Genomic DNA, 23,148 nt, shown 5'->3' with positions numbered 1-23,148 from the left:
GTATTGACCCGTCTAAGTGTTGTGACACTTTGCTCTCCCGCTCGCAGGATTTGATCTCACAGAAAAGTTTCTCCTTCGAAAGGGAACAGTCTCAGAAGACCTGCCGTCGTTTCGTTTGGGAAGCAGTCCGCTCATTAAACCAACGAAGTGAGTAAACGCGCGTGTGTGTGTCGGCATGTAGTCTTGTTGTTTTTCTGCATCATCTGGGCTCAGTAGTTATACTCTGGTGCCCTTACAGCGTTTGAGGATAACTCAGAGAGACGGCCTGCACGTCAGCCACAAACCAGTAAATAATCCTCCTATACTGTATGTTGCTTCATTTCTTCCAATCTCCTGCTCGTGTCTGTGGAACTGAAGCGCAGAACAACGCTATAAGATGCAGCCGCTCATGTGTGGACAGAGCAACAAAAAGCATCAAACTGCAGCATTAAACTCGGATTAAAACCAGTTTTTGTGCTGTTCTGCTCCCTCATATGAAGAGTCCTGGTTATTTCTTAAAATTGTAATATTTTAAACCATGTGATACTTAAATGTACAACATATAGAATTTTATGACAATGTATAAAATAGTTAAAAATTGACTAAACCTACTTTATGTAATATGTTTTTGTCTAGTATTTACATTACCTCAAATATTTCCAACAGTTATCGAAGCCAGAGAAATCTGTTATTCCATAGTTGTAACAGGACGTGTCTTGTTGCGGCGGCCGCCATGACACACAGAATGTTTACCGTTGCCGTGGAAACACCAGATATTACGTCAAAGCGCTAGTTGCTATTGAAAGCGGCCGTTCTGTTGCTGTATGCGCTGCTGTGATTAAAAACATCGTGTAAATTATACTCCGATACATTAGCTCGTCTGTAAACATATTCTCTTCCTCAGGTCTTTTTTTGCCCGTTTGTCTTGACTACGTTAACGCAGTTCGGTTTTGACCGGCGGGGGGAGTAGCAGAGAGAACTCCCATGATTCCCTGCTGGCCTCGACGTCATCTTTTGTTATTGTAGTATTGATTGAGAGCCCCATTGGCGGCTGAATCTCCAGATTGTGTCTTTAAAAGAATAGTTAAAATACAAGATGTTAAGAACGTGATACAGGTGTATGCTTACCTTACCTGCTGATGTAGTGACATACTTTAAAAAAAACTAAAAAAACAGTATAGTCGTAGCTGGATGACATGGAAGGGTTGACTCTCGGCAACCCAGATATGCCCCGCTCAGAGAAGGATTTCCATTTGCCCCGGCTAATAAGGGCAAGCCGTGAGGTGAGCTGTTAGACGGGGGAATAATACGAACAGAATTAATATATATTGCGTTTATTCTAGAAATCTCCTTAGGGTGAAAAGTAGGACATAAAGGAGAGGAAGGGGACGTACGAGCGCGTATAATAAGACAGGAATATTAAAATAACTACACAAATGACACACGGAGGAGCCATTTACCGAAGGCCTTTATTCCCCTGGTCAAACGGTGGAGCCACTCTGAGACTTAACCTTGGCGCTGATGCGATGATTTAGCGGGGGATTTGAATGTGATATATTATTTATAAAGGCCTGTTGCACTTTTTTTACACTGAGAACCAGCAGCCGTATCGAGGAAGAGGAGTGGTGTTTATGAAGATGTAATGGTTGCTAAACTTAGCTTCAAGTAGCCGTTTTGGAATTTTTTAACAAAAGTATTTTGAGCCGCTCTTTGTTTTTGTGTCCTTTGGTGACAGAGAACACGTTGTCATTCAGGAGGAGGAGGTCTGAGGGGGGGGAGGGGGTATTTTTAGCATTTTTACACGCAACTGTAAACATTTACTGCCACTCTCTCTCTCTCTCTCTCTGGCTAGGTGAGAGAATCTTTAAGCCAGGTGATTTGTGATCTCCTCCCCTGTTCAGTCAGCCAGCCGTCCGAAAATACATTTACTTCAGGCCCTTCCCTCGCTCTCTGCCCGTAGTGCAAGAAGATGCTGCTTCTCAATGACACTGCTGACAGTGTCATTGGTTATAGTGGCGAGACTGCGATCCCTTCTCATATCCAATTATCTAAGTACTTTGACAGGTGACACCGCATGTCAGCTGAGGAGGGAAAGCGAGGGCAATCGCATGAGGCAGGAGGCCCCCTCTGCCCCCTGCCACAGACGCTAAAACATTGCTCACTTTACTCGCTGGAATATGCAGCAATTGATGCTCCCCTCGCTGGGTCTGGCTAATGTCCTGCCAGCTCTGTGGCACAATACACATTGTGGCTCACAGATCAGAGCTGACACACACAAAGGAAGTGTGTGTGAGTGGAAAAATGTGTTTTAAAGCTCTGCAAAATGTGATGTTATGTATTCATAACATACTGCAATACAGTATTAAAACAGGCTTTGTGTTTGTCTGCAGAGTAACATCTATGTTTGGCCTTGCCCTCTTTACATCATTCATGAACTTCAGTGTCATATATATATCTGGTTCATATAATATTTACATACACACATAGACCTGGTTGTGTTTCATTGATATATCAGTTGTGCATTTTCTCATATATTAAGGACAAACAGGTTCAGGGTTTCCAGAGGTCACAATCGTGCACTTTGTATTTTCTTGAAGTCTTCACAGGAAGTTAGACGATTTGTTTTCTCGTCTCACCGCCGCCGATGTCAGGATGCATTTGACTGTTGTTGTTGTTCTCATGACCAAGTCAGTAATCCTTGTTTTGCAAAACAAAACGCACCCAAATGTATAGAGAGATTTGAGGGCTTAACGATTTAGGAAAGAACTCACATTGCGCAATGTTTTTCTGTCTGCCGTATATATTGCTGTTTAGAAAATAAGGAAATTACATCTGCTAACTGCCGTGCAATCACATTTTTAATCAATCTATTCTACTTTATATTATTTTGCTCTTTAGGTCTTTTTATGATTTCCAATCTAAACCCCCTTCTTATTCTGACAGTAGCTCTGACACACACACACACACACACACACACACACACACACACACACACACACATGGAGGAGGGGGAGAAGGAAAGCGGGGGCGACATGTTTCTTCATAAAATCTATCTCAAATCTTTTTCTCTTGATCTTCCATATTTTCTGAAATTACTTATTTGATTAAAACTTCTTTTACTTGTGACAACAATGACTCATCATGTGTGATTGGAAAGCCAGCGCTTCATCAAAGCATCGAATGACGATGAAAAAACGAGCTACAGTTAGCTGTTTTCAAATGATGTGAAGATACTGAAGGTACATTACAATTAACATTCAGACGCAAAGGAGCCAGAGAGCCTGAGATATAGAGAGTATCAAATTACCGGTTTTGCATTCATCATTCTGTGGCTTCAGCAGTTTGTGACAGCTAATTAATCATTTGAGCTTATTGTAATCAATATTGTGTGGCGGAAGCAATCTTCAGAAAACAGTAATAAGCATGTTAGTATTTTGGGGGAATACATCAAACCCATATCCAGGGATGTAACCTGTGTCATTTTGTGGTTTTGTGGAAAGGACTCAAATGCAAAAAAACGAGGCAGACAGGACCAGGAACAGTTTTGTGATTACACAAAGGCTAAGTGGAAAAGGCAACGACTACAAAGAGAAGTATCTGAGAAATCACAGGGAATAGAAATGATTATGTAAAAGGTGCAGGCAGGCAGAAAGAGACCAAAGCAATGAAGAGAGGCTTCACTGCAGAAGGCATAAAGGGACATTGGCAACATGGCTGTGAGTAGGTGGAAATGGGGTTTGGTACAAATACTGTGTGGTAAATGGAAATCATGCAGGACCAGATGAGCAAGTGATGTAATGCTTTCTTTTCATACAGGTGGTCAGTCCGATTTGTTTCTCAAATCAGATCTTTAAGACCTCTCGTACTTTTATTTGCAAGGGATTAGATCGGATTTTCATGTCCGGACGTCACTTGCCCACTTTCATGGGTCGCTAACGACATGAGGTGTCAGTAACTTTGTACTCTGGTGAAGCTGCTCTCCGTTGTGGAAGCATCGTTAAAGGAGATCCATGATGTCAACCTCTGAACAGTTTCTCTTTGAAGTAAACTGCATCGATTAATCGGGCGGTCTCTCATTCATACCAAGACATTCTTGTGCCAGGTTGCTCAACATTAGAGTACAAAGAATAGAAACACAAGAGAGCTTCAAGTATGAGAGAAATACAAAAACATTTGAGGCTCTTTTTTCACTGCACTAAAGTGACCATTTTCACAGCAGAAATCAAAATGCTTACTTGACTTGTACAAATATGGGTTTGGTCTCTATAGCTTGTCTCTTAATATGTTTTAAAAAATATATATTAATCCAATTTGATTATATTAAGGCAAAGAGTTATGCATAATTAGGGGCATTTAGGGCAGCAGTCAAACTCAATCAATCTATCAAACTTTATTTGTATGACACTTTTCATACAACACATGTATCCCAAAGTGCTTTACATCAACATTTAATCAAACAGCAACAACATGACTCCCTCCCCCACCCCTATCCCACAATCCAAAAACTGAGATAAAAATAACTAGATAAGAACAGGTACCGAGGAAACGCTATCATTTATTCTAAATGAGTAGTAGTTCAGTTTGTAGGGACTTGGGTTCGGATTGGGAGGGTCGTTGGTCCAGGCCAGAATATGGAAGTCGGTCTGGTAGCTGGAGAGGTGCCAGGGCACTTCCTGAGTACCTCCGAGGTGCCCTTGAGCAAGGCACTGAACCCCCAACAGCTGTGGCATGTACATGTTTGTACGTGTGTGTGTGATTCAGGCCTATGTGTGAGAAGCATGTCTCTCAATAACAGAGTGTAAAACCAGAATTTCCCTCATGGATTAATAAAGTATGAAATGACTGATGGGCAGATGTTTTATCTGTTAGCCAGGATTCTAGGATTGACTTTAGCTATTGTTCTTGATATTTTCTTTGTGTGGAATATGCAAGCTATAGGTGAAGAGCTACATGAGCTTGAAGGGTGTGTTTCCACAACAAAGATTCATTCAGCCTGTCTTTACTCCACCTCCTGCTCGGTTCTCTCTTAGCTGGAAGTTACTTGAAGTCAGACTTCCTGGCACTCGCCATCCCACGCCTCTTTAGAAACCAATTAGTGACATCACTAATGGTTCACGTTACTGAAACCACTTCAAATCATACAGTCTCTTCTGGATCTTGACATAGCCTTTGTGTTTCACATGTTGCATATGTTGAATAATACATTTTAAAATCCGATTAGTACATTTAAAACCCCATACAAATGTGACCTGTATTGGTTTTTCAAAAATCTAATTTGTTGTGTTATGTGAACAAACATGAAAACAACACATCCCAGAACAAACAGTTGGTCACCTATACATCTTAGATACCTATACTGATGGAAATACATGTCAGTTTATATGATATTGGCTCAGTTATAACCTCGAAGCAGCAAACACAATTCCAATACTGCAAACATTGTCCTGCCCTCAGATTCAGTGAGAAAGTCATTCTCTCCATACCTTCAATTTCAGTCACAATATCTGAATATCTTGGAGGTTTGGACTGTAACCGTTGTTGGGTTACTGCTTTCTCGCTGGCTGCTAATAATAGTAGATATGTATCCAGCACTGCAAAGTTGGCAAGATAAAAGGTTGAGAAAGAGTAATCGATCACAACACCAAAAAGTTTTGTTTTTGTCTTTATTACTTCCTGCCAGTATGGCCGAATTACTGGGAAGTATTCGGCCCCGGTCCAGTTGGCAGAGTTGGTCGTCTCCTTGGCGTATGATAGCAGCCTCTGCCATCAGTGTGTGGATGTGTAGGTGTGACCTGTGGTGTAAAAGCGCTTCAGTATAAGTAGTCAGAAGGCTAGAAAAAGCCTCACAAGCTCAAGTCCATTTACCTTTTTCCGTATTTCATGTGTTTTTTTGTGGCCCTGACTTTCCATATCCGACTGAAACACAAACTAATACGTCAGAAGTATGGATGGAAAATGACAAATCTGGAAATCTCTTAAAGGCCTGGAGCTCAGGGATTTAAGAAGTGGCTGCCGATGGGGACAAAAGGACAGACTGATGACAAACAAAATCTAATATCCGACTGGTTTGATAGTCATAATGCATCACCGTTGTTGTGACAGGGATTTTCCACCAATGAATAATTTCACATTTTGTTCAAACAATTCCAGTGTTTATCAGGCGGTAGAAAAATGGCTCTTAATTAATTTTTATGGCGTGTAGTCATAGTGACAGGGGACATATTTTGAAAATGTGAGTCATTGGTGGCCTGTTGCTATTGCGGTCTTATCTTTTCATTAAGCGTGCGTGTGCAGAGGAACACTAAATGACACTGGAAAGAAGATAACATAAGGGGTCTGACACATCTCTGCTACACACATGTCCGCTCATGTTGCATTAAATCTCTTTGCTGGCGAAATATCCTTCTTCCAGATCACAGGCGTTAAATGGATTTGGATTCTTCTATCATGCACAGTCCCTTCAGATTAAACAGGACCGAGGACCCATGCGGAGAGGAAGCTCGAGTCCTCCCTAGCATGAATGATGCATTTAGCGTGTAAACCTACATGGTGGAGCCCACTGTGATTGGTCATAGGATTGAGTGTCAGTGATGGGGCGGGGGGGGGGGGGGGGGAAGTGAGGCAACTAGGCTAGCATTTGAGGGTTTGATTGTCTCAGCTAAAGAAATCTGATTCCTCTGGGTCCTTAAAGAGAATCCGCCTGGGTTGGATTTCAAACGAGCCGGGACACAGAAGCTGTTTCCGGGAAGATCCTCCACCAGATGGTTGGTTGCTGTGTCATTCTTTTAATCTGTGGCCTCTGATTATACAAGGTGGAGTCTCAGCCAAACAACTATTCATGCTCAAAGGCACTCAATGACAGGAAGCACATGGTTGTTCCTTATAAAAATGGAATTCATTCTGAGCTTACTCTTTTGGCAGCCATGAATTTTGCTCTGTGAAGTTTTTTTTTTTCTTTTGCTGCTCCTCTCCAATCTTTTAAAAGTCTTATATTCCTCGATTAGATTTTTTAAAACTTAAGGTCATAAAGGGTTTTAAAAAATCCAGATTTTGACTTATGATAGGTCTTAAAGTTTAGGCTGCACTTTGACTGAGACTTATGAATACTTTATCAAATCTACAGCCTCCTTTTCCCCTTGTATTTGTATAAGTATGCACAGTGTTACTTGACTGAATGATGAATTACTAGTGTCTCCTTTAAGTTATGATCTTGAGATATAGCATCGTTCTTCCTTGCTTGCAGGAATGATGCACTTCAAACAAACGTTTCTACGCACTACTATCACTGGGGTCTTACCTGACCTTCAGGAGATGAGTCTCTTTAGTGTTGTATGATTTTTTTATTATCCTTCCTTTGTGGATTTGCTTGTTCACTTGACAATTCACAGCATTCACAGCAGTCTGTTACTGAAGCATTCACAAACTATGAACAGAAGACAGACAGAGAACGAGTCGGGGGAAATGCAAGTTCAGAGAATTTTGGCTTCAAGATGAAAATTACAGGGAATGGTTGGTGGTAGGGATGTGCCGGTTTAGCCGACTAAACGGTTAGCCATCATCGGCCTTGCTCATCAGCACCGTGCTAACATTTACAAATATTTTTACATTTTGTCCCGATGCCGGTCACATGTTCAAATTTCTAATAGTCAGGGCTGCAGCTCACTTTAATGAGCATGCTCTCCCAGCTCTATTACCCGGATGTAAACACGCAAAGTGAACGGATAGCATCACGTAGGAGTAGAGCAGTTTGGCAGGGTTTTGATCTATAAAATGGAGGTTCAAATGTTTACTGCTGTGTCAGGTTAAACTGGAGCAATGTGTAACCATTTAGCCAAGCATGTGGATGTTGAACTGTTGAGTCTGGCAATGATAGCACTGCTAACGTTAGCCGCACCGGGCAAAACAAATTACATAATTTACCTTCAGACAATTGGGGTGCTCAATTTTGACCATTTTCTGAGTGCCACTTAGTCTGGATTTAAATGGCTGTAGCATGTACACATGTAGCATCATCCCTAGTTGGTAGGGACAAACAACAACTAGAAAGTGACTTGTAAGATATGCAAAAAAAAAGGGTTTAAACTTTGGAGAATGAGAATCAAAGTTGTGGAGTCTAACATGAAATACAACAAGCACTGAAGCTGCTCGGAGCAAACATTGTATAACCCTTTTTTTTTTGTTGGGTCTTGAAAAGTCTCTTTCATTTTGAAACGTGTGCAGCAGCCCTGAAGTTGTTTCAGTTATTTGGCATGGACCTTTGGCTCTGCTGCTTCACATTGTAGACTTGAACTCCTTATGAACTTCACATGACTTGAACTGGAACAAAACATTATAATTACATTTACAGTTATCCAGAAAGTAGTTACATCTTGAGCCCTAACCGCCAGAGCAAAGAAATCACATTTTAACGGACCTTATAAGTGACAGTGTTGGCAGAACCCCATACAGTAAAAGTTGTTTTTGGTGTTTTAGTGTGGGAGCGGGGAAAATGAGCCCAGATTATTTTCCTTCTCTCATTATCACTTACTTAAACATGCTGAGTGGCGTTTTCCATATAACCAATCAGTTCAAAGCGCTCTACACTGAGGTTCAGCCGTTTAGCCACAGATGGCAGTCAACACAAGGTCAAGACCTTTGACCCCGCGGGCCACTCCAGATCAAGTGAGCCGCTCTGTAGTCAGACCGTGTTTTGAAATAAGAGGAGACTTAGTTTGGCACTTTGGGATGAAGCGTGTGAACTTCAGGGCCCCCGACAGAAAACAGCCCTGCGGAGTATTTCCCAGGATACCGCTGTTAGATTTAACCACCTTCAAGTTTTAGGTTCTGTAAGTTGTAGTGCAACGCAAACACTTTTTAAGATCTACTCTACATTTTTCTTTTATGTTATTTCCTGCCGATTGTAACAACGTGTAACACATTGATACAAGCGGTTACTGCATATGCAGCAGCATGGAAATAATAAGCGTTGAATGTCTTTTTTATGAATTCTCTTTTTTTTTTATAAATTGCCATGCCACTTTTCATATTGATTTGCAACTGAATAGTCCTTTAGCCCTCGGGCAACACATAACCTTCCCAGTCCTCGCCCCTCTCTTAGAGCCTTTTGATTTTTAACGCAGGTGTATTTATCATTTTAGTCATGTACCGTTTACACCGAAATCTCACAGAATTCATGGGACACAATGGGTGAGGGTGTGAAGCTCACAGAGAATAGGAGATGATATATAGGAGTGAAAACTAATTTCCAACCTGTCTGAAGAAAACTCTCTCCTCCCTCCCTCCCTCGGGCTGTGCTCTGCCTTCCCAACGACCTTATCATTGCATTATTATTATTTTTGCTGATCTTGATTTATTATGTTTATGCTCCTCCACTTCTGACTGTTAATCTGCGTCGGGAGTTAGGTCTAGGGTTAGAGGTTTTTGAAGGGTACAATGTTTGTTGTTCTTTATACGCAATGTATAAAAAGAGGAAGGGAGTGGGTGTGCGGGCTATGGGGGATGAGTTACTGAATGAGCTGTAATTCGTACCAGTGTAGGTGTGATTTGAAATATGATATTGTTTTTCCTGTATTTTCTCTGCATATTTTTGCTTCCATTGAGACATGTTTTCTGCAGCAGGAAAAAAAAAACTGAATTATGACTCGACTTTACAGAGCAACCGAGGTCATTCACATAAAGCTAAAGCTGCATTACATTAGGCATCTATAACAATATAACTGTAATACATGGTTTTTGTATCCGCAGGAAAAAAAAGATTGGCTTCTGCAACTTTGGATCAATATCTATATGTTCTCATTATCTGGATGACAGGGAAGCCTGTATAAAATTCATCAAGCTAAATGGCATCATGTTTATCAGGTTTATTTATGCGAGTGACTCAGCAGGAGGGTATTGAAATGTTTTATTGATCATTCAACTTGATTGGTTGCTTCATTGTTTAGCTACTGAAAGCTTTAGAGCTGCAGGAAACCCTGAATCCCCGAAGCCTTTGAACCATGTCATATCGGGGTCTTGTGTGCATGAGGGCCTCTGTCCATTAATGGCGTTTTTTTTTGTTTTTTTTTGCACTGGCAGCGCACAGGACCGAAATTTCAGAGATCTTCTCACCACCGCTTGCTGTTGCTAGGTTACAAAAGTTACAACACTTCCACTTCCCGCTTTATGTTTGGCATTAGCGGCAGCTCTAGTTGTCTAAAAAGACAACTAATATCTCCTCCATCATTGATGTTGACAAAGTTGATATCGTTAAGTCCCGCCCGTGTGGGGGAGTACTGACATTGATGAGTGGGGTGGTGTTCCAGAAGTTGAATATGCTTTCAACTAAGAGCGCTGTCAGTGCTGTGACGTAAAACAGCTGATGCTGAGGCCATTTGTTTGCACTTGGGATTTTAAAGTGCATGGTGTTGTACAGAAGAATTTCGCTGCCAGCAAAACAAAAAAAGCATGCATCGTTAATGGACACAAACCCTGAAAAGGCATTTGAAATTTGCTTCGATCAAGATATTGTATTAAGGTTTCTGTAAACTTACCTAACAATGGGCGTTGCGAAGCTTAATATGGTGCAATTAATACTGCAATCCAATCATAGGAGATGTCATATGGCAGGTATTCGTTTGTTTATGCTTATGTTAGCGATGCGAGCGGGGGCCAAGTATTGACATCTGCCGGTGTCAACCACAGTGGTCTATTTTTGCTGCAGGAGTTTGGTCCAGTTTGTTAATGATGTATTTTCTATGGCCGTTGTTGAGTATGACGAGGTTGGTCACTTATAACAAAAGCATTATCTAATAGTTAGCCACCATCTTTTCAGCATTCTTGTCTCCAAGCACAAATCCACCACGTCTATATCACTCGTTTCTGCTAACTGCTAATTATGACATGGATGGCAATACCAATCAGTGAACCGTTTAAATCGTTTTTTTACATGATAAGAAGTCGTACTCAAACATACTGCAGCTCAGTGCAGCACTAACATACAGCATGTGTCACGGCTGCACTAAGTTGATTCTCACATGGTGTTTATCACTGTTGTCAATCAGAAACGGGTTTTCAGAAACGGTCTCAACATTATAATTAACTTCTTCTCTTCACTAGTTTTCCTTATGGTTATGGAGGTTTATTTTTCGCTCAGATTTATTCAGTTAATTAGACTCTTACTTTGATATCACGTCTCTAATTTAAGATGTCAAGACACATTTCAAGAGGCTTTAATAACTTTGCACAATTTAAAAAAATGACACTTGACACTTGTTCTTCTTTTTTTATTTTGTTTTAATGATACTTTTTGAATTCTAACTTTGTTGAATGATTTTTTTTTTTTTTTTTAGATCAATATTTCCAAATGGGCTTCCGAGTGAATACTCCTTTGTCACCATCCTGCGGGTTAGAAGAACTACAAAGAAAGACCGCTGGTATCTTTGGCAGATATTTGACCTTTCAGGAGGCAGTCAGGTGAGCCATTCGCTCTTAAGTACTAACGTCAGTTTTCTATGTTCAAGTAGGCGGGAAATATCAGGAGGTTTCTTTGGAATAATAAACGCTCTGTTTTTAAACTTTCTTTCCTCTTTAGGTATCTGTCGTGGTTGATGGCGGAAAGAAAGCGGTGGAGTTCTCTGCCCAAGGCCAACTGAAGAACCCTCTACGCTACACATTTAAAAGCCGTGACCTACATGCCCTCTTTGATCGCCAGTGGCACAAGCTGAGCATTTCTGTGCAGAGCAACATCGTCTCCATTTACATGGACTGCAAGCTAATAGAAAGGAGACTGACCGACGAGAGGGACGGCGTTGACCCCAGTGGGCGCACTCTCATCACTACACGAGTGGAGGATGGACGGCCTGTAGATGTATGCTCATTGTCTGCACATAAAGCTTCATTTAAACATTTTTTTTTTGTCTCCGTCTCCAGTTTCAATCGATAACATTTTTAAACACGCAGAAGTTTCTGATTCTCAGTTTGAATGTTCTTTAAAAAGGTATTTAGAACACGCTGCGGGGACATATTTTCTTAATCTGTGTAAATCCCCTATTTTGTCATATGTGTTACGCTCGTTCACACGGATGCCCCAAACATTAGGTCAGCTATGCCATTTGGTCACCCAACACCTCTAGAGTAGAACTGGGCTTAAGAAGCATTAACAGCTGAGTCTTTAGTCCGTGTGATTTGTTAAAATGTAAGACAGTAAATCCAAAAATAAAGAATGCCAGGGTTAGTTCTGCTGAAGCAGCTGCTGTGCATGCACCAGTTGACGCCTTTTCTCCAGTTTTATTTTTTTGGGTTTTAGGTGTGAAGTTTTTTCAAAACGGTTATGCTCGCAATGGGAAAAACAAAATAACGCCCCGTGTCCACCGGGCGTTCTTTTCTGAGCGCCAAAGTCTTTTTTTTTTTTTTTCCAAGTATTTTCAATGAGGAGAGAGATCGTTCGCAGCAGAAAGCCGTCGCCTGGTCCGAACGTTCAAGTTGAAAATCTTTCAACTTTTCAGAAAGGAGCTGTTGACGTCATCGGCGCTCTTCTCCAAATGTATGATATACTCTGTAGTTTCGCCGCTTTAGGATCGTTTCTTGTACCCACATCCTGAGTAAAAAAACGATTTCAAATATAAAAACATGCAGTAAAAAGTAACCGTTGTCAACAGACTGTTGTTATAGAGACAGGAAGGGCGTGCAGCGCTTTTCTTCTCAGCGCACAAACGCTTCATGCAAACACTCCCAAGCGCACAGCCAGCGCTTTCCTGCCCGGAAAAAAAGACCAGGTGGACACGGGGCCTGAGGTGGTATTGGGGCTACAACATCTGACCTCTGAAATGACCTTAGCCTCTGAGCTGCAGACATGTATCACTGAAAAAGAGGAGAACTGTGAGATGGTGAATTGGCCCTTAACGAGCTCTCTTTTCCACAGGTTGAAGTGAGGCAGATTCTTATCTACTGTGACCCTTACATGGCTGAAATGGAAAACTGCTGTGAGCTTCTGGAGCCCAAGGTTAGTACCACTCCGTATCATGCTGGTTTTCAAACGTTGTACTGTAGGCTACACTTTGAAGTATGTGTTAGACAAGTCCTCCCTCATGAGGGTGTATTTTTTTTTTTGTAAAATCCAGCACTCCCCCGGCCCCTCAGCGTCCGTAACATACAACAACCTTGTAACTGAAAAACACTCCAGCTATGTGCATCTTTTGGATAATTTCTCCATTAAAAAAAAAAAGCACAAAGCCTGAAAAGGTTTCAAAACAATCATAGACATGCACTGATACTAAGAGTAGTTTGAAAGACCTTGTTTTTGCTTTTTATTTTAACCTTCTTCTGATATTTCAAATGTTTTGCTTCTTTGTGTCAACCCTGAAACAAGGTTCCTAATTTTAGTCCCTCATTCAGCATCCTGACTGTCTTCGACCCTCACAGTAAACAAACGTCATCATGAACATGTGAGCATATTATTGTGTTGAAGGGGGAGGTCCTGCTTCACCAGCGAGGATTCTCATTATCCTTTATTATTATATAAAGAGATGTGCTGCCTTTATATGTTTGAATGTTTTGGTTGTCGTGGTGACAGTTGTCCATACAGCTGCTGAAAACTATCCTTTATAAGGTAGCACCACTGTACTTTAAACCTGCTGCATTATGGGTATTATGTGCTATACTAACTATTCATTTACTGCTGTGTCTACACTGTGTTTTGTTTGCTCTCTTTGGCTTTTATCTGCTGTTTCTTATACTTTTTTGTATCTTGGGGCGGCTGTGGCTCAGTGGTAGAGTCGGACGTTGTTAAAAAGTGTATTTCACCAAATGTCTTGGTGTTCTGGTGTACCAGACGTATTTATTTGAGCCCTGTGTGGTGTGCACGGACAGTTAAAGTGTAACATGACCTTTATCTCCTCCACGGGGGGTGAATTCCCCTCAGGGAGAAACTTAAGAACGGGGATCTTCCATCACCTAAGAATCAATACGATTCTTATGTTACAGTGATTCCAAATGCAGCGATGACCTTTGACCTCTTACCATTACATGTCACCATAAGCATGCTGTCATGTCGGTGTAGAGTTCCTCCTCGGGACTCGTCACAACCTCGAGACGGTCTGATGTCTGCTGAGTACTTTCTATGTTTCACTGCTCATTTAGCTTTTAAAAAAAAACGTAGCAGGATTGAATGTGGAGGAGTCAGCGTTTTATTTTTAAACATTTTCACTCTGTTTCGATGCTCTTATGTCTCCTGAAACACAGGATTCTTTGTGTTGAGTTTGTCGTCTCATAGAGTTTCTTAGCAATGGAGGGAACTTGATAAAGGGTGGTGTCTAAATTGGTGTCTTTGTATTGATCCAGTGTGAGGCCACGAGGACGTTTAATGGGACTTCCCCTCCCCTGGTTACAGCCCAGCTCCCCCAGATGCTGTCTCAGCCACCCAAACAGTCGATTGACAGATGTCACTGTCTAGCTGAAAAGGTACAATCAATTCCCCCCCAACAAGGGCCTCTAACTGAGTAAGTGCAATGTCTATTACAACTGAACCTGCACTGATTTACACCACATGCTCTCGTTCCTTTATAGCCACTAAACTGCACTTTAAAGGACATTTATAACAACAAGTATTTTCTTGTGTTTTCAACCAACAACAGTGCAGCTTTTTAAAACTATTAGTACACACAGGTGTAACTCTCTCACTCTGCCCAGGAATGGTAAAACACCTGCACACTTCTCTAAATGTGTGAAAATGCAAAGTGATCGTCTCAATTTGAAATATTAATGTAAGATTGAAGTGCAAATTGAGACCTGAAAGCCACCAGACCTCTTTGAAGAGAGATGACGGTACAGCTCCCAGGTGAAGTCAAATTCCTCGATATGCAATGTATGAATTTTAATATTTGCCTGCGAGTTAAGAACAGAAGCAGCCTTTAATACATTCACATTAACATTTTAAGGTCACAGATTCCAACAGAGAGTTACCATACCTTTGAGACTCTGCTACTTTTATCAGTATAGATTGATGGACAGGTCGATAACTAGAGATGCAAATGGATATAAGGTACACTTTCTAGAGGTGGCATATCATTTCTAGAGAGGGTACACAAAGTCAGATGAGTAAAAAACTAGAGAACCAGAATCAGCTTTATAGGGGTCAACAGTATACTTTCAGAGGTAAAAATCCCATTCATTTTCTCCATAGCCGATTTGATTATAAGCCATGATGTCATAACCATCTTGGGTAGACTCATCACGAGCGACCTGTGCGTGAAACGATGGTTTATGTTCCTGCACGACATCAACCTCTTTTTAAGAAAAAACTTGCTTTTTTTTTTTTGCGATATTGGGGAAAAGAACTACACTACCCATGATCCTAGAGTGTCACAGTGATGTCTCTGATTGGTGGAGCTTGCTGTTGTTACCATGGCAATGTTTCCCTCCCCTCCTAGCAGGCTGGCTAGTTAGTTAGCTAACAGGAAATGTACTTATTACCTTGTTATGCTGCAGTGAATGTAGTTTAGAAAGTACAAGACTCACATTAACAGTTCAAACACTTGAACATTGAAAAAAGTTGTGTTTAAGATGCAATTTGCAATGCATTGTGGGATTGGTAGTTCCTGGACTCAGGAACGTAAATCATGTGTTATCTTTAAGAGTTTTTCTTCATGGTGACTGTAAGCATACAAAGGGCGGCGTGCAGAAGAGCTGGCTCGGGTACAGTATCTGAAAAAGAGAAAAGAAGATGAGGTTGAAGAGACGGGCGGTGTAGTTTATGGACGGTTGTTAGTCCGTGTTGACAGCACTTGTAAATATCCGTGTCATTTTGATTGAAGCTGAGGTTTTTGTTGAGTGTAATGCCAAAGTGTCTGAAAGATTTAACCACCTCTTGCTCTTTTCCTGTTGATGGAAAGACTGGGGACCGAGAAAAAAAAGCTTTTTTTAGATTTACATATCGGCTTAAATAACAATAATTTAAATATTTAACCTCTTAAGTAACATGTTTGTCCACTGTAAAGTCACTGTCACTGCTTGACTTCACTGTTTGATAATTATTTTCTTAGTAAAATATGCGACTTGTAGATCCTAATGCAAAAAATAAAAATGCTGTGCAATATTATCAAATAAACATTATTGGACATTTAATTAAGTGTGTGAATTTGTCCATTTTACTGCCGGATGGTAAATACTATAGGCGGCATTAACATGGCTTTGATACTGAATATGAAGGAGAGTTGCCAACAATCCTCCAGGGTCTCGTCGAGTGGGAACTCTCCAGGCTGTGCATGAAGGAAGATAATTACAGCAGTGAATTCATCATTTGTTCACAGGATTTATGATTCCCAACGATCATTTAGACAAACATAACAAGACAGCATAAGATTGTACTTTTACACAGGACTGCGCCCCCTATAGGTGGGACTGAGGGTCAAAACTTTGAAACTGAAACGCGGCCGCCTTCAGTAGAAGCAACGATGAAAACGGGACAATACAGACAAATGTCTACTAAAACGAAGGACATTTTGAGTCTATGAAGAGAACCACAGTTTACTAAAGACACAGTGTGACACACTTCAGATCTGCTGAAATGTAAGGCCTTCATTTTCCCTGAAACAAAAAGATAAAAACCAGAGCAGGGAGAAAGGAGTGGAGGGTGCGTGCAGATTATGTTCATCAGTAGCTGAATGCATGAGGCGCTGTATAGCCTCGGTTTATGTCATGCGTCCCATGTGCAGAGGCTATAGTCCTTATCTCAGCAGCTGTGGGTTTGAATCTGACCAAGACCCTTTTCTGCATGTAGTCCCCCTCTCTCTCCTCCCAACATTCCTGTCTCTCTTCAGCTGTCGTAACAAATAAAGACAAAAATGGCCCCAAAAAATTACACTTTTAAAATGAACTAAATGCACAGAGGTTTGGGGATATGATGAATTCAGTATGTATGAGCCACTGTAACTTCAGAGCTCCATCAGGTTACCAATCCAAACGTCAGCTGACGGTCTATGCTGCTTGTGGAGAACATGGTCGAGAAGTCCTAACTGAAAAGACAGAACCAGTTCAGCTGACTCTGTTTCTGCTTTTAAAACCAGCCGTAAGACTCATTTTTACAGACGTGCCTTTTATCAGAGCTCCGGTGTGCAGATTTGAACTCTCCTGTTTTATAGTTTTTACCTTTCATTTATCTTTTGATTTTTTTGCTGTTTATGTCTCTGTAATTGTGATTGTCATTTTTTTAATTTCTTCTATAAAGCGCCCGAAACATAAAACTGTTTTAAGTTTTCTTAGACACAGAGGGAACTATAAAGAGAGTCTGATCAGAGCTTCTGAGTGAATAAATTGGTGTTTTAAAGGAACAGAAAGTTGTTTAAGACAGTCGGGATAATTAACGTTTATGCATTTGAAAATAAATTGATGCCAGTGAAATTACTAGCTGCCAATTTAGCTTTTGTTCTGCTCCCTTAAAGCATCAGAATCTAAAAAAAAGAGGACATCGTCTCCCTTGTAGTAATCTGTTCTGCATTTTAGCGATGTGAGGGCTCAGTCTTAAAGTAACCAAACAACCCCAGATCAAGAAGTGACTCACACACATCTGCTTCCCCGTGTAGACTTTAAAATAAAATAAAAACCCAAGAGGTTAAAATCAGGATCAAGGATCATAAATGTCCAGGATTGATGCAGATGACGTACTGTGAATGTGCATTTCAGCTTTGGCTTCATAAAACCTTTTAATCTCACTGATGTGTTTCTGTGCTCAGGGAGAAGCTGGTCTTCCAGGTGTGATGGGACAGCAAGGGGATAAAGGAGACAAGGTGCGGACAACTCTTTTTATGTTGTTGATATATGCATGTGTTTGTTCTTAGGTGTTTACTTAAAAGGATGCTAACAGGGGTTAAGAGATGCAATATCTCCACTCAACGTCTGACACTTTCAACATCGACTACTCACCGAGCGTCGAACATAAAGAAGAGAAATGTATTTAATCAAAGAGAGTATCATCACAGGGACATTGTGCTTTGTCATGTGTAGAAACGACCAAACTTTTGTAGGTGTGTGATGCCCTCTCCCGCCTCTGGGAGTTAGTTTTGTGGCTTGAAGACTCGCAGTGTCTAAATAACAAAGAAAAGCGAGCCTTGTACCTGAAGGACACATTTGTACTTTGTCATGAATTCATTGTCAGAAGAGGATGAAAACATCCCTCACGGAAACAAACGCTCCAGTGTTTGACAAAGTTTGTTGTGTTCCATCAGTCAAGGCTTTTTTTCAGAAATGAAACCTTACAATTACCTTCACACGGCGAATTTTCTCTCAAATCTTGTGAGACGTGCGAATTGGGAAATCACACATTTGCCCAATCACTAGAAAAATAGTCATTTCAAAGAGGGAAGAATCCTTTTTTCTCCATGACAGCTCAGCAGGCAGGTGCGATTGTAAACAGTAGATGCCAACTGACTGAAAATTGTGGGTGTCGTGTTGATTGGTTGGACAGCAAAAAATAAAAAATAAAACATGAAAAGAATGGCTTCATACCCGCACATCAACAACGTGTGGTTTCTCATAACACAGATCACTTCTTTTAGGAGTATGAATCCCCCTCTGGCAGTCTGTGTAAGGGTTAAAAACAGAACCAAAAGAGAGTGTGTTGTGCTGTGAGTGGAATTTGTAGGGATGAACAGGTGGTGGTCCTGCACGCCTGATAAGAGCAGATGGCTTTTGGGGTCAGTGTCCTAATTACCATGATGTGACGGGATTAAGAAATGCACGAGGACTAGGACTGTAAGACTTTTGTTCCAGGAAAACCATTTATTCCTGGAAGGCCGGGGATACAACCGTGTAAAATCATTATACCTGTAGAGCCCAGACTTTTTAGCATCTACATGATGTGTGTTTCTCACTGCTGGTGGCATTTTCTCTTTAATACTATTTATCCAAGCAGCTACCTCGTAGTGCAGCTATTGGGAAGTGAGATGACCTGCCGTGCCTCTATTATCGAGAAATCCTGCAGTGTTCTGGCTGTATCTGACTAATAATGACTCAAAATAAGCCAAAAAGTCAGTTAAAGGCTTTATATTCGATTTTTTTATCCAGCAGATGTCGCCCTTGAGCACCAGCATGAAACCAAAACAACTCGCGGTGCATTGTTGTTAGCATGCTAATGCTAGCGATCTTTATTATGCTCGTATCTTCACACTGCATGTAAATTTACCTGAAATGAGCGTGATCTAGAAACACAGTTAAGCAGTGAGTACAGTATGTTATTCTTCTTTTCTCTAGTCCCTCAATTAAACAACTTTTATACACGAGGGGAGGAGTCAGCCTGCCGTCCCGGCGATGTAAACAAACTGAAGATAGGACTCTGAAAACTCACAGACAGTGGGACTCGGGTGTTACACCCATTGTAGACAGTCATGACTCACAGAGTTATTTTCAGAGGATATTCTTGATTTATATTATATTTAAGTGTGAAAAATCACATATAAAGACTTTAAGTTGCTGACATGTTCTGTGTTGTTCTCCGATTTGCGTATGCAGACTCGACCAGCCAACCAAGGCAGCACACCAACCTTTTTTTGAGTCTGCCTGTCTTGTTAGCTTTGCACGCTTCATGACCATGTAAAGCCATGCATGTGTTGTAATACGACGTCATGTACAAGAGGTCAACGTGCTCAGGCCCGGTTAGTCCTGGAGCAGTGTGAGTGCAGGCCAGCGGGGGGAATGGGGAAGTGGGTAACTGGGCCAGTCTGAAATCCTTGTATATAAAAAAGTGGTTTGTAGGAACCGAGTAGCTGCATTTTATTATACAGGAATCTAAATTATTAAATAAAACGCTATGTGTGTGTATAGCAACAGATTGTGCTAATCAGATTTGTAAATGCGTTATAATTGGCCTCTAACGACTTTTAATTGTCGGGGCAGGGATTAGCTCTCGAGCTCTAATGTGTCCGTGTATGTGCACTTTGAACGTGCTGGTGATTAATTACTTGCTGGTAATTGATACAACTTCTTTAAGAGGGTGAGAATGCAGACGATTGTGTATTCACAAAAGACAGCATGCAGACATTGCGTTTTACCTTTTGCATGTACTGTTGGTAGTTTGTTTTGAACTCAAGGCTTTGACTTCAACATTTCACATTTAAGATGTGCAAACATGTTCAGGATGTACTGAGTAGATCACTGAGCTGTTATGTCACAATACTCGACAATGATTCAAACCTGAATCTCAGGCACACAGGTCTCTCCCCCCCCCCCCCGTCTAATATTTCTGCAGGACATTTCTTGTGCCATGAGTCAGTGGCTCGTACTGTTATCACCTGAAATCTAATTTCAGCTCTTCAACAAATCAATACTTGGCACCATTTGTTTACTTACTGAACAACAAAATTCATAACAAATCCTATTACAGGCTCGAGCAGTAAATCAATGAAGTTAAAGAAAACTTGATCAGGGAGTTCATATTCGAGGCTGAGCGCCCTGATTCAGTGGTAGTGAAGGGGTTTTTTTTGGTTATAAAAATAACAAAACAAATCATAGTAGAGAAGCCTTTTAATGTAATGAGGATGCTGGACCTTTTGCTGCACTTTGAATTAATAGCATGTATTGTTTGATTCATAGAGATCCTTCTAAAAAGATAATTGAACAAAGGATTAAGATGTTTTTATTAACTCAGTTGTATTTACCAAAACAATACAATGCATGTTTCCATGCAGACCTCTGAAAGAATACTGTGGCATGTGTCCACCTTACTGGTTTCTTACAGCTGCAGACTACCTGCATAGCCAAGTGGCTCGAGCTGAACTCTCCGGAGAATATGCTGCGGCGTTCTCGCATCAGCCCACTCGGACTCGCTGCAGAAAATATACTAGGGATCTGGCAAGAAAAAATTTGGCTGTTTGCGTTCACACATACAGCCCCTCCGGGTAATCTCCTAAATTTTTCAGGAGATTTCTGTATGTTTGAAAAGGGTATTAGTGATTCAGTGTAACTACTCGTAGCATTGATATAAAGTCAAATATTCTCATTGTAGCATCGTATAGCGGAATTTGTTGCTTCATGCCCTACTTTCCTGTCGCTTTTTTTACGACACGCCTTACCGCAGGAGACCCCCCCCCCCCTCCCGTCTGACAGGGATAGGGAACAACCAGGTCAGGAGACTTGCTGGAACAGTCCTCCTGAAATTATCTAGATATTTTCAGGAGTGCAGATGTGAAAACGACTTAAGAAATGTCTTTGCCTTTAAACAAACGTGTTTCATCATTAAGCCTTTGTCGTATTGTCAACAAAGTTTATTTTTCTGTCAGTCAAAATGAAGAAGTAACATTTATCTTTTGACATACTGTAGAAAAATATCATCTTTTCGTTTTCCATTAGGGTATATTTGATTTATTAGTGCAGACACAGCTCATATGATATGTTGTCAAAGCAGTGAATGCAGAATGCCTCTCTCTCTCTCTCTCACTCTCTCTCTCTCTCTCTCTCTCTGAATGTCACAGATCATCCAAGAGAAATGTTTCACATGTCTTGTTGGGTTTGCAAATATCACAAGCCAAAAGCACTGTGAGAGAAAAAAAACCCAAATGTATTTGATTCAGAGCCTTCTGTGCAGTATATTGTAAACGTCTCTTTGACACAATCATATGAAGTAATTGCTTTTATCTCGTTCACTCTAACCTTATTGCACATTAATCCGTCCGGTAAATTATGGCAGCAGCGCGCTTCTCTTAAAGCATATTTAATTCATATTGATCCCTTAATGTGGGGAGGTTCCAGCAACCGTGAGACTGCGCTGCCTTCTTTTAGATTTACATTATAATACATTAAAAAAGGGGGGTTAACAAAGTCAGAGCAGAGCCTGTTAATAAGGTGCGCTCATGAGACTTTCAATTACCAGCATTAGAATCTCAATCTGTGCAAGATTAAAAGCGGTCCGAGTAGACCTTTTGACCATTTAGCTCGACTTTGTAGAGATTAATCAAAGACATCGGGGCAATTAGGAGCATTTAAAACAGCCGTAATGAGAAGAGCAAGGCCAGTCGCTGTGACCTAGAGACGAGCGTTTCTTGGGGAAGTGTGTGTGGATTACTCGGGCTGCGTTGCTCCAACAGACAGGACTATACCCGGCACTACACTGAGAGTTTGACGGAGGATTCTAATGCCGTGCAAAGGGATTAAACTGCTATGATTAATCCAGAGTCCCTCAGGAAATTAAACAGATAAGGATTGGGTTATAAGAATGCAGTTTACTTGAAAGGAAATCCATTTTCTATGGCCTCGCACATAAAACCCTGGTGTTACCAGATTTACGGCTCCGGCATGTACATGCAAAAGAGGTAAAAGAAAAGCACCGACATAATGGTGAAATTAAACTTCACACCCTTAATTTGTTTTTTACAACCCTCCTGTTCTCATGGCTCGTGTTTTCAATTAGCACCTTAATTCAATTTGAACTGATTGTACCTCCAAAGTGAAGAGTTTCTTTCAACTCAGTTCATTATTACACTTAATTTTTATTAGCTCCCAAGAACCTGCTATTGTTCCAATTATTTTCACGAGGGTTTGAAATAGTATTAGCTTTTGTAAAAGGGGAACTGTCAATTGATTAATCACAGTTTTTAAATGAAGACTAAAGTTAAAAATATGTATGAATATACGTTGGACAGCTGTGGATCAGTGGGGTTCGATCTCCAGCTCCTGTGGCCACATGTCCGCTGTATCGGGGGAATGTGAATTTATGTTCTGAGTCCTTCAATCGGGAGAGACAAGTGAATGAAGAAAATGATTTATCACAATGGCTAACATGGAAATGTGACTTGACAGAAAGACTTTGGCGCTCGGACTCTATGGGATGGTTGATGTGTTTGGAGAATGTCAAATTCTGAGCATCGCCAGAATAAATCCCCCCCATGGAGTCCAGACATTGGTGGTGTTGAAGCTGATGACTTGAAGAGACCGGATGGGTGAAGATTTGATTGGCGATGATTCTGAGAAGACGGGCAGTGATGGGGAGGTGAACAGGTGTACATAAAATCTGCATGAAGGATCTAAAGGCGGAGAGAGAATCATATTTAAAAGAGGATCAGAACGATAATAGTCTGACAATCAGGGAGGGATGGTTGCAATTGGTTAGATGAGTACCGCTGACGAGACAGCTGATTACCCAATGACAGCCCCAGAACATGACAGCTCGAAAGGGTTGTATGAAAAATAGACCCCGACCATGAAGGC

At 41.0% G+C, this 23,148-nt stretch overlaps 1 protein-coding gene across 7 annotated transcripts in view; it reads left to right on the top strand.

The window, feature by feature from the left end:
• LOC132975194 (collagen alpha-1(XIX) chain-like) overlaps window positions 1–23,148 on the top strand; it is a 136,285-nt gene that overhangs the window by 5,439 nt on the left and 107,698 nt on the right. For all 7 annotated transcript variants that reach the window (XM_061039582.1, XM_061039581.1, XM_061039578.1 and 4 more), the window contains exons 4-9: window positions 48–147; window positions 11,307–11,430; window positions 11,549–11,824; window positions 12,878–12,958; window positions 14,296–14,415; window positions 17,685–17,738. In XM_061039582.1, the coding sequence (XP_060895565.1) occupies window positions 48–147; window positions 11,307–11,430; window positions 11,549–11,824; window positions 12,878–12,958; window positions 14,296–14,415; window positions 17,685–17,738 (755 nt within the window). The remainder of the gene's footprint in view (window positions 1–47; window positions 148–11,306; window positions 11,431–11,548; window positions 11,825–12,877; window positions 12,959–14,295; window positions 14,416–17,684; window positions 17,739–23,148) is intronic.

The sequence above is a fragment of the Labrus mixtus genome, chromosome 6 (assembly GCF_963584025.1).
Source record: "Labrus mixtus chromosome 6, fLabMix1.1, whole genome shotgun sequence".
NCBI classification, from domain to species: domain Eukaryota; kingdom Metazoa; phylum Chordata; class Actinopteri; order Labriformes; family Labridae; genus Labrus; species Labrus mixtus.
The sequence above is the reverse complement of the archived record's forward strand: the minus strand, read 5'-3'. Positions and strand labels throughout refer to the sequence as shown.